Source organism: Amphiura filiformis, chromosome 4 (genome assembly GCF_039555335.1).
Source record: "Amphiura filiformis chromosome 4, Afil_fr2py, whole genome shotgun sequence".
NCBI lineage: Eukaryota > Metazoa > Echinodermata > Ophiuroidea > Amphilepidida > Amphiuridae > Amphiura > Amphiura filiformis.
The window spans coordinates 19,602,621-19,615,733 of NC_092631.1; the positions used below are offsets into that span (position 1 = coordinate 19,602,621).

General features: G+C 37.8%; 1 protein-coding gene across 1 annotated transcript in view; it reads right to left on the reverse strand.

The window, feature by feature from the left end:
- LOC140150653 (WD repeat domain phosphoinositide-interacting protein 2-like) overlaps positions 1–5,991 on the reverse strand; it is a 31,696-nt gene extending 25,705 nt beyond the window's left edge. The window contains exon 1 of the mRNA XM_072172721.1: positions 5,784–5,991. Within this exon, the coding sequence (XP_072028822.1) occupies positions 5,784–5,854 (71 nt within the window). The 5' untranslated portion in view covers positions 5,855–5,991. The remainder of the gene's footprint in view (positions 1–5,783) is intronic.
- Between the last annotated feature and the right edge of the window lie 7,122 nt (positions 5,992–13,113).

The window sequence follows — 13,113 nt, forward strand, 5'->3', positions numbered from 1 at the left end:
TTTACAGACTGATGTACGATCGATTGCTTGACAAGTCCCCTGGTAGTCTGCTCTCAATTTGATACCCCAATAATTACGGGTCGTGTTTGTGTTTGTGACGGAGACACGGGAGGCAGTGCCGCGAAGAAGAAAAATGCAATGATTTTGTTTGCAAAACTGGTTAAAGCCTAGTAATAATACGATTTTGTTCTAATTTTAATTTGTTATTTTTTGGCAAATATTATTATAGTAACAACTGCCAGGAAAGTTTTTTGGTCATTCTAAACTGTGGTGTCTAAAATAATCAAAGATATAAATCGAAATTATTTGAAAAACTATTATTTTAATTATAAAATTTTTTATTTTTTATAATATTTATATGTACATACTTCTAAATATAAATGTATTTTTTACAATTTTGATAATTAAGATTGACAGTTATCATGATTCATTTTGTTTTTCTTAATTTCTGCAACTTGACTGTCAGTCACGGACTAATTATCAGGATTGATTAAAACACCACCATGGAGCTATGTGAGACCAGGGATATGATCTCACCATGACCATGGCAAATCTTACGCTGCAGTGGCGTAGCTGCCGGGGGGCAGGGGGCAATTGCCCCCCTGGCAAAAATGGTCTATTTGGGCCCCTGCCCCCTAGTGCAAGAAAAAAAGAGGAAAAAGGAGGGAGAAAGCGGAAAAAGGAGGGAGAAAGAGGAAAAAAGAGAGGAGCGAGAGGGAGAGGAGGTGCAGCCTGGCAAAAATTGTCTATTTGGGCCCCCGCCCCCCAGTGCAGGGAAATTTGGTGGATTTGGGCCCCCGCCCCCGGGCTTGCCCCTCCTGGAAAAAATCCCAGCTACGCCGCTGTTACGCTGTGTCGTAATCCTCTAAATGTAGGCCACATGTCACAGGGGAAGTTGCCCAAAGTTGTCAAAATTCTCCAAAAATGTCCGAAATTTTGCAACATTTTTTAATGTTAAAGTTCCCCATAAGTCAAATGCGTGAGGTTGCATGACCTATTTGTGCTGCATTGGAAAATTTGTGACAATTTGATGAAATCCGCGCTCACTTTACGCAGCTTGCGCGGGAGTTGAAGCAATTTTGAGTAATTTTGAAAACTTTTGAGCATCTTTTCAGTAACTTGAAGCAATTTTGAGAAAATGTTTAACAATTTTGTGAAATTTTAAATAACTTTACGCGATTTTGAGACACTTAAAAAGCAACTTTGTGCAACTTACCACAATTTCGAGGAAGTTTTAAGCAAGTTTGTAAAACTTTGAATAACTTTATACTATTTTGACAATTCTGGACCACTTTGGGCAACTTCTCCTGTGACATAGGGCCTAAATATGCCAACAATTTTAAGACGGGATGTTTGAACTCGAAGATGTCAACACTAAATGTAGGCCTATAATTAGTTAATTAATTATCATACGCTAAATATACTTCGTATAACTTCCAAATCTGGGTGTTTGATATACCTAGATTTTGAAGACGGGTAGGCATGTATTATTTAAATTTTATTTAAGTATGTTGTATGTAAAGGCCCCTCTGATAATAGTCATTCTCAAATAGGCCTATACATTCTAAAGTTATTATATATAGGCAATGTAATGTTATGTTGCATTAATGAAAATGCTATTATTCAACAAAGAATATATTGTGGATTTTAAAAGCTCTTTGACTGCCTGCAATCAGGGATTTCCTTTTAACAAAAGAGCACAAGGCGCATTGCAGCGCACTGGCACTGCTACGAGAAACAAGGAAGGAATTATTTGAGACAAGTGTTACTATGATTGTGTCTGACTAGCCTGATCATGTAAACGACATAAAGCCGAGCCACATAGCTTCCAAATCTGGGTGTTTGATAAACCCAGATCGGGAAGACCTAGACCTACTCGTAGACGCGGTGCGCGCATGAACAGGAAAAATAACAAGTTATATGAAGTTTGGAAATGAAATCATGCATAATGCCGAACAACCTGTATCTTCCAAATCTGGATGTTTGATATAGGAAAGACCTATACTTGTGCCTGTGAATAGGAAAAATAACGCTTCAAATTATATCAAAGCCCCTATTATCAATAAACACATTATTACATAAAAATTGTTCCATTAATTGGATTTTTTTTACCCATGGTAGCTCCAATATCTTAAAAACATAATGAATTCGGCCAAATCCAATGTAAGCTTGGACATTCAATTCTCTTCAATTTCCTTTAACTTCCCTCAATGTTCCCAATTTCCCCTCAATTTCCCCTCATTGCCCCTTTAATGACCTCACCTAATTAGCATATTTCGGGATGAAACTCTTTTCCAGTATGGGGCGGTATAGGCCCTCCCCTCACTCACCAAGTACCATAGCCATGCGACAAACGATGTTGACGTAACAGCATTTTTTAGCCTTACTAACGGACTAACGGACGGACTAACGGAGAGACATGGTGACTTATAGAGCTGCTACCCGCAGCTAAAAACGTAAGAACAAAGTAAATAACACATAAATATAATTATTATTGTCTTTCTCGTGTACCCACGGATACAAATTTTTAAACAGATTTAAGAATATTCACAATATATTGTATTTAGCCTATTATGTTGTATTAAATAGGAAAGAAATCATAAATTGGATTTATGCGCCATAAAAGTAACATTTTCCAATTCAGCGCTCAAGTATGGATTTCGTGTGTTCAATACTGTTCATGAAGGTGTGCGTTATGTAAATTGGGGGAGGGGGTTGGAGGGTGTATATACATGTAGTTGTTAAAGGTTTAGTGTGCCTACAACGTCAAAAATCCCATTCTTGCATGAAAAGTTTATATAATTACGGATACATTAACATGCATGATGATATAATAATGTCTATTTGTTCAAACGCATGCACTGCAAGACACTAGGCCTACACAAATGTTGGAAACTCCATTCTTCCATATCAGAAGTTCAGCCTTTTCCTTTTGTCTTAAATGAAAATAAAATTCTAGTTGCTTCTTTGGTTTTATATTTCAATAACATTTATATGCAGTGTGTCAAAGTACGTTGTAACATTTTCCACTTCTGCTCCAAATTCTAAGTTTGAGTATCAACCGCTCAATGAAGCTCATTATTATCGTACTGCGTACTTCATGATTCCCTCTCTCTCTCACTCTTACCCTCCCAGTAGCGTAGCTAGCTTGTGGGGGGGGGGGAGACTGTTCCCCTGACAAAAAAATCAAGAAAAAGTGCCCCTCTGACTAAAGGGCAAAGGAAATTAAAGAAAAAGGGCAATGAGCCCCTTTTCCATTAACAAAATTCACCCCGACCATTGGCCAAAATTGTGTAAAGTACCAATTTTTGTCATAATAAGGCCAATGCATTTTCAACACGATCATGGACAAAAATAGTGTCAAATTCAAAATTTTCACACGCTACACGGCGCACATCGTCCCAATAAAGCCCTTTTGGGAAGCTCGAAGACATGTACAGTCTCTCTAAAAACAAAAATTGCATGTTGTAACTGAAATTTTTTAGCTGTGCCCTGAAATTTTATTTTGCCCCCCCCCCCCACCAAGAAGCTGGCTACGCCCCTGCCCTCCTCTCCTTTCTCTCTTTCCTTTCTTTTTTCCTCCCTCTCCCTCCTTCTCCCTCTTTTTTTTTTTCTTTTGGGGCGGGCCCCAAATTTGCAATTTTTGCCAGAGGGGGCAATTTCCCCCTGCCCCCCGGCAGCGACGCCACTGGCCAGCTTTTGTATTAGTGTGTGATAATTAATTACTTATAGGCCTACATTATTGCAATCTTCGAAGCTCTTCGAGTTCAAACATCCTGTCTTAAAATTGTTGGCATATTTAGAGGATTAGGGCACAGCGTAAGATGTGCCATGGTGTTTAAATCAATCAAGTTGCAAAAACACTCATGATAGGCCACAATTATCAAAATCATAAAAATACATTTCATATAATATAAGTACATGTACTCGTATATATATCTGATACATAGAAAATACAAAATTATATAATTAAAATAGTAGTAGGCCTATTTAGATTAAAGATATATAATTAATTTAGATTTATATCATTGATTTGTATTATAGAACACCACAGTTTATAGAATGACCAGAAAACTTTCCTGACAGTTGTTACTATAATAATATTTGGCAAAGAATAACCAAATTAAAATTAGACCTAAATCGTATTAATACTAGGCTTTAACCAGTTTTGCAAACAAAATCATTGCATTTTTCTTCTTCACGTCACTGCCTCCCGATACGCCTCCGTCGCAAACAAAAAAAAACCACGGCCCATGATTCTCGGGTCTTAATCAAATTGAGAGCATACTAGCTCATACTACTTGACCCTGTGACTTGTCAAGCAATCGATCGTACATTAGCTTACATTAGTGTGTAAAGCACGCGGCCGTGGGCCCGGGGACTTATGGTACCGTTACGCCGTCGGTGTGTTCGGGCACTTGCAGGCGTAGTCACGGTACCATTGATTGAACACATTATACCACACCCGGCATTTTTGTGTAAATGGCAGCAATAATCCACCGCTAACACGCGGTGCAAAAAGGGGGTCGAAAGTCAGTGCACAGACGGATGACGGAACCGACAAAATATCTCAAAGCTGCTGGTGGCGTTTGTTTTGCTAGTTGTGCTCATTTGCCAAAAAATTTGCCAAATATTTTCAATCCTTTTAATAGTTTCGTTATGTCAAAGAAGATCTTCTCTGATTTAATGTTTATAGGACTGCAAGTTTTGAACATCTCAAACTGAGTCGGTAAAATATAAATACACAAAACTCGCAAGCGTTTTGTTGTCGTTGTTGTTTTATAATTTTTTTATATACAGTAATGTTTTGTTTTGCCATATTATATACTTTGAATAGGCTATTTTACGATGGATTCTTTACGGTATATCTCGGCATGACATAATTATATTATCGGGTAGGCCTCCTTGGCCCTCCTGTACGCCCTCCACACAATAAAAGCGAAAATAATTACAACATGCAAAGAACGTCGCGATCGACGGCAGTTTAACCAGTGTCATGGTAGTGGAATTCGACAGGTTTCGCTATACGGTGATCGCACGGGTGATCGAAATTCTGTCGTTAATTTTGCTTAATTTTGCAACTTTTGGACTTGCCATACCCAAGAATATTAATTGGTATGTTGTTTTCTATTGACTACTTATTAATTACTACTCGAGTTGATGAGTGTGTGTATTCTACTGATATTCTACTGATGTTACTGAATGCCGATGTGCGACTTGCCGTTCGTGCCAAAGTATAGGCCTAAGTTGTCAAAATTAATATTGACCGAAATTTCAAGCAATAATTATCACAAAATGTTGCCAACGATGTTCATGTAGTTGTTGATATACCATTGTTCTATCCCTAGCCGAGTGATAAAACCTTCTTACGTATGCTAGAGAAGATATTCTCTGCGTAGACTTATCACTGGTGCGAGTTTGTATGTGGGGCCAGTGTGTTACTGCTGGGGCGAGTTGTCCGTTGGGGCGAGTTGTCTGCGGGGCCAGTTGTCCAGCGTTGGGGCGAGTTGTATTTGGGGCGAGTTGTACGTATTACAGTGCATGAGTGACGTACAGGACGTGCTATCTGATACATGGATATGTAAGCTTACTGATTTATAGACTTTGATATGGACTGATGGATGCTATAATGTACCAAGACCAAGAAACATTTGATTAGATTAAAAGCAATGTTAGTGAACATGCTAGTGTACTGTTGTTTTCCTGATACTTCTTCTCTGGAAAACCTAGCAAACGTCAGATTTATTTTGATTGATGACGAAATTTGAGAAACACCAACTCACGTATAATCTTGGTTGAAATTCACAAATAGCAGATTGGTATTAGGATCAGCGTGATGCCTGGCGAGGTTCATGAGGCCTGTTGTATCGTTTTGTCAGCTTCCTACTCCAGACATGACCCAAAAACTTGAGATTTTAGCAAATTTAGCTTCGATGCATACAGCTGTTTTCGTTCACTGTTTCCGATGTTGACATCTTGTGACCCTATTGCGCATGCGCATTAGATTACACACTTACCAAGGGTTCTTTCTAAAACGGGCTCCTATTGGTCAATTGTTAGGTCAATTAATTTGCTACAAAGAACAATCTGCTGACAAAGGGGAAATGGAATCTTTTCATGCAAAAAGAAATCATCACAAATATAATATTGCCTTGATCCATTGTTTGTACTATGATAACAAAGAAAATAAAACCTACTCATTTCTTTTTGCAAAACAAAACAAACGCAAACTTTCTGGGTTAAAAAATTTTCGTTCAGAAAAATAGCAAATAGGCCTCTTAAAACCAAAGAAGATGATGTCTTTGATAAAACAAGCAAGCAACTTACATAGGCCCTGCAAGAAAGAAAGAAAGAATGAATGAATGAATGAATGAATGAATGAATGAATGAATGAATGAATGAATGAATGAATGAATGAATGAATGAATGAATGAATGAATGAATGAATGAATGAATGAAAGAAAGAAAGAAAGAAAGAAAGAAAGAAAGAAAGAAAGAAAGAAAGAAAGAAAGAAAGAAAGAAAGAAAGAAAGAAAGAAAGAAAGAAAGAAAGATGATCAAGAAAGAACTTTCATTCTGCTCAACTCTTAAGACGTAGGCTATAATAGGCCTAAGCTGAGACGAATATACCCAAGGTATAGGCCTGTATTGGCGTCTCAGGCCTAATTAGGGAACAAAAATGTTCTTTGACGTCCTATAAATTGTTCAAGCTCCTCCCCCTCCATCGGTAGAAGTCGGGTAGGCCCTAGGCCTATAGGGCCCTAAGTAGGCCTATGAATGCTGAATGAAAATTCAAACCTGAAAGGCCAACTTTGACCACTAAATATTTTATCTGGTATTTTACAAACATAAATTGGGCTAAAAGTCATAATGTAGGGCCTACTTCAGCCTGATTTCAGTCAAATTTTAATTTGGTTACTCTTTACCCAAAATGCCCGGGGGGCCACTTGTAGGCCTAGGCCTATTTCAAGGTGGACACCATGCTCATGTATAAAAACAAGTAAAAAGGGTTGTTTTTCAGCACTGGGCAAGTACAGCGCTGTAGGCCTACCTGTTTAGGGTGTCAAAAACGCCAAAAATCAACTGGAAAAAGGGTATACTTTTCAAGCATAATAGGCCTACTTGCAAAGGGTAGGCCTAATGTCAAAATAAAAAAGGGTGAAATAGTCTATGTTTGGCTTCTATCAGAACATAGGGTAAAATATTAAGAAACATCAAACTACTAATATTAAACAAGAACCTGAACCTGAATTTTTACTTTGTTAGTGTTAAAAAAATGGCAAAATACTTGTTTAGGGTATGTTTTGCACGCGCTGAGTAATACTCGTTTAGGGTGCGTTTCAAGAGTCCATCCATGAGCATGGTGTCCATCACATAATGTAAGTGGCCCCCCCGGGCCAAAATGATGAAAAAGTTTAACTTGGAGTTCTATGGGAGACTTATATAAAGTCATTATATGACTTTATGTCTAAATTGCTTTGTTGACCTAACACAACAATTTGGCCGATTCCATTTTGGTGCAAGTTGGGCCGCATGTGTAAACATTACAAACATGCCCAAAAAAAAATCGGGTTTGAAAGAAATTAACCAATTTCATATTATAAGATCGTATATTATGTCTTTAAGAAAGCGTCATCGAACATTTGGTTTGGTCCCTAAGCCCGGTCCCTAAGGCCAAAAAAATGAATGTTTTGGTTTTACCCCTCCCTCCTCAATTTCTGGCATTTGTCAGATTTTTTATAGGATTTTTCAAATATTTTTAGACTAATGAAAAACATAGGCCCCCTATATATAAATAAGTTTAGGCCTATTGGAGAACAAGAGCTAACAAGGATCACTTCCAAGTCTTTTTGTCATATAGGGCCTACATGCTTTAGTCTAGGGGTATATTATATAGGCCTATGCCTAATTATAATACTTCATGAAAAGTCTATACCCAGAAAACACAACTAAACGTTTAAACAGATTATATTAGCTTAGGGTGCCTATATTGGGGTTTTGGTTTTGGTAAAAACGTTAGTAGGCCTAATTATACGGGGTTTTATTAAAAGGTCATTAAAATGTTTTAAAACGCAGTGGCGTATATAGCGTCATAGGGACATGATCTGAAATTTTAGAAAGTCCCATAGGAAAATTGCCCGGGAACATTGCTGAAAAACGGCCTGTGCCCCCCCCGACCCGTTTTCTATGAAACAACACCAAGCAAGATGGCCGAAACTGTCAGTGTATTAAAAAGGTCAGTAAAATATAATTGGTTTTGGCAAGAAGAACATTCTGTTAATTATGAAACAACACACTAGACCTACAACAATATTATAGGCCTATATGTTGTCAAAATGTTAAATTGTCAATTGTTTGCAAACATTTATTGCAAATATTTTGTCAACATAGTAGCCTAGGCCTAATACGCTACGTTAGAATGTTTTGCAGTATAATTTATCTAAAAAGCGAGCTGTTGGAAACTGCTTAGGCCTATCCACAAAATTAAGCTATTTAGTAAAAATAGGGGCCTGAGCTTTAATATAGCAGGTTCTTTATCAAAGGCAAAAGGCATTTTACCTTTGAAGTTGCCCTAGGATCAAACGCTCAGGCCCAAAATGTTTTTGAATATTATTTTTATACCCTTTTAAAGGAGGATTTCGTGATAGCATTCTTTTTTATGACATTTTCCAGTAGATATCCACGAAAAAAGCTTATTCCCAAAATTTGAGTTGATTCCGATTCAGTTGCGAGTTGAGCATGATTATTATTAGGCCTGCACTGCTTCATAGTCCGGTGCGGTATTTACGGGAATTTAATGACGACGACCCGGGACTCTAAACTTTTAGCTTCCTTTTATGGTCCAATAACACATTCAAGATGTTAACAAAAAATAATTCCCGGCACTCCGGTCATATTCAATGTTAAAGGTCAACACAGGGGTCAAATTTTAAAGTTGCTCGAATCTGGTTAGCAAGCACATCCAAGTATTCCTCTCATCGCAAGGATTCAGAAAAAGTACAGAAAGTAGGCCTATAGTTTAACCTACCTGCGATATACCGTTCTCGAGTTATCGTTCTTGAGTTATAGGCCTAAGCAAAAAGGTCAAATTTTGGGGGGTGGTCAGTTTTTTGGCCACACGGGGCAAAAATTAAAAATGCTCCGATTTCAACGAAATTGGTCTCAAATTGCACGGTCTCAAAATGCGTCAGGCTTCTACCACATAGGCCCTACTAGTATTACATAACACAATGACGTCACTTTCACATATGCATCGGCTTAATAGCCATCAGTGCCTATAACTAGGTATGACAGGGAAACCTCAGTTAACACATTTGCTAGTCAGCCAAAATGGCCTAAACCGGCAATACAAATTTACATTGAAATTTAAAAGAACCGCTTGCTCAAGGAAACCTTCATAAATATGTTGTCTATACTTCACTTGACCCAAATTTCAGAGGGATTTTGATAGCAGTTCCATTAAAAAAAGCTGCTATCGTCATGAGACTAAGATCTAACACCCCCGTAATGCCGTTTTGGGGAATTTTGCTAGAATCTTTTTGATGAAAGTCAATGTAACTTTGCTACGGAAAGTGCTATGACCAAAAGGTTTTCAGTGTTGGCTTTCTTTACTCAAGGGCTTTAATTTGATATATAAAATGATGCAGTTTGATGGCAAATTTGAATTCACCTGGCATACCTACTATAACCATGCTTGTACACAGAATTGGGGTCAAAGGTCATTAAGGGGGTAAAATCTTACAATTAATTGCCTTATCTGGACATGGGTGGTATGGGGCTCAAACTCAGTGACAACAAATCTCGTGACCAGGGGAACATTTTGCAGGTGTCAGGTCAAGGGTCATGCAGAGGTCAAATTTTAGAAATGCATTTTCTGGACATCTGATAGGGATACGGGCTCAAACTAGGTGACAAGTAACTTAATGACCAGGGGAATATGTTGGAACCCGTTGTAGGGGTCAGGTCAAAAGTTATCAGGGGTCAAATCTTAATTTCATTATCTGGTCATCTGTAAGGGGTATGGGGCTCAAACTCAGTGACAACAAATCTCATGACCAGTCGAACATTTTGCAGGGGTCAGGTCAAAGGTCATGCAGAGGTCAAATTTTAGAAATGCATTTTCTGGAAGGGTACAGGGCTCAAACTTAGTGACAACTTAATGATCAGGGGAACATTTTGCAGGGGTCAGGTCAAAGGTTATCTGGGTCAAATCTTTAGAATTTTGTTTTCTGAACATCTGTATTCTGTAAGAGGTACGAGGCTCATACTCGGTGAAAACAAACCTCATGACCAGGGGAACATTTTTGGAACATTTTGCAGGGGTCAGACACCTCCAAAATACCAACATGCCCCAGCTAGGTTTGTGGTCTATGACCACCATTTGCCACTAGTTAAACAAAGTTTTTCATCGAATGACACCCTTCTTTTAATTTTAATAGCGACGTTTTCACATATTTTTTGTGGGACCTGAGAGCACATCAGACAGATTTATAAAGTTTACTTCGAGGACTTAAATATCAAATTATAATCATTGCCACAAAATTTGTAGGCATATTATATCACGAATTTAAAAAAAATAAATTACTTGGTATTCAGTAAATCTAAATTAATTAGTATTCAGAATGCAATTCGATGTCTGTGCTCTTAGGTCCCACAAAAAATATGGTGCAAACGTTGCTATCCGATTTCCTTAAGACCTAAAAATATACCCTTTGGAGACTAACAGATCCCAATGTCTAAAAGCATTTGCCTCCGAAACATCCAATTTTGAAAGACCTCTACTGTACACAAACTTCACCCTGATAGACCCCCACCTGATTAGCCTTGTCGCGATATGGCATACACAACAGGAAGGCAGTCTTCAATGGGTAAAACCTGGTAAATTCAAACGACTCATTTCGTGCAGCGCCATCTTATTGTCTGATTGTGTCCGCCATATCTCAAAAAGGCTAATGTTGTATTGGTCAAAGTTGGTTTGATTATTTATTCATTCAGACACAATGTACAGAATCCAGATTTCATCCAGCATTCTCAAATTGAACCTCTTTACACTTAATGTCTTACAAAGGGGAAAAATTGGAACAATTCTCAAGATAAATTTGAATACATCTTTCTTTCGAAATGATTCTACCCAATTCTGCATACCGGTATGTACTTTATACTTGGAAACTTTTTTCAATAGTTCACACTTACGTGGCAGGGAGGATCCCCATGTCAAAAAGAATCTACGCCACTGGGAGGGCGCCACATCATCAAACTTTTGGGTTGTTCTCGTAATAACACGGACAATAGGTTATTGGATTTCTGTAACAGAATAATTGTCTGAATAAAAATGCTACAATTTGTACAATGACTCACAAGAATATAACAGCACCACACAAAGAGCTAGGTTTACATATTTTATTCAACTGAACTCATTCAAAAACATTTGAGTTATTTTTTTACTAAACCTACACAGTATAAACAATAATTACAGTAATTCTTTAAAGAAATGTACAAGTTCTGACCGAGCAGTGATACAGGGATATTCCAGTTGAAATCCACACAACGCCTATGGAAAACATGACCTTAATCTCCCACTCAGGGAGTATGAATTTCAAATGGGGTTACCTAAATGGCCGACTCCATGAGAAATTCACACTCCCTGTGTGGAAGACTAAGGTCATGTCTTCCATAGGGTGTATGTATTTCAACTGTTATAAACTTGAATACTTGTAAACATAATCAAATGCATGTAGCTAGAGGGCAATCATTTCACATAATAATTAGTTATGAGAGCACCTTTACAACTGCCCGTTACTTAAACATGCAATGTTTTATTGAGTCATTTTAGTTATATACTCATTTCATTTCTTTAAAATATTTAACTTTGAAGGTGCAAAATCTAAATGTGTAATTCAGCAGAGCACTGAATTTTTTTGTTTCTGTGGGGGTGTGTGGGAAGGGGGGCGTGTGGGAAGGGGGATGTGTGTGTGGGGGTGGGGACAACTACCATCCAGAAATTGACCATTATTGTCGTATGAATCTTCTTTTAAACCCAGTAAAAACCTTGGCTTTTTGGCTAAAATAGTGGACAATATTAATGCAAATTGTCCTGTTAACAATTTTTACCTTGATTTTGGGCTAAAATAGGGTTAAATTGAAAATATCTGCAAAATAGTCCCAAGAATTCTGGGCCAAATATGATGCCCACCAGGATTGTTTAAATCTTTGCCATCCCTGACAACTTACCCCACATACGCCAAAGGGGTGGAAGTGTATGGGTGTGGGGGTGTACTCAATGTATGTTGGTCTCTGCGGGGTGTAGGTGTGTGTCTTGTGTGTATGCTTACCCCTACAAGCTAGATACAAGAATGACTGCGTTAAGTGTCTGTCTGTGAGGGGGTGCATGTGTGTTTCTTGTATGTATGCTTTTTGCTTGCACATACAGGAATGACTGAATGTGGATATATTATATGCGCTAAGTACTTGATCAAAGTTAAATTTTCCATGCACAGCGCTATGAGAAGTGATATTCAGATGGTTATCGATCGATGTAAACTAGCACAAATACCAAACCGGGAACCAGTTACAGGTGCAGTAACTTCACCGTCTAACACGCATCTTGCTATATACTTTACACTGTAAACTATCTGAATCCAGTCTGCATATCGCTGCGCACAGAAAACTTAAACCCCATAGTGTTTTGGGTCATACTATTTTGTAGAGTAGCACATTCTGTATGTTTAAGGGAAGAGTGGCAGTGGCAATATTTTGTAGCAGTAACCAGCAGCACATTTTGTAGCAATAACCAGCAGCACATTAATACATGGAAGAAAGAAAAGTGTGGCCTAATCAAGCTCAATCACCATAGTATAAAAGTAAAATAAACAAAAATATATTTTACAATACCCAAAGCAGCCAGATAGACTGCAACTAATCAGTACAAGCCTTCCATAGCAATCACATTATATTTGCACTTTTCAAATTTTATTAACTGCTAATGGAAAAGTTTCATTTAATTTTTAAATTGCATTAAATTCATTAACTATTTTCCTTGATTGGCTAAAGAAGTATCAAATAAGGACCTCCTCAAACAGGTACTTGTTTCACACAGACTAACAATCCATCTTA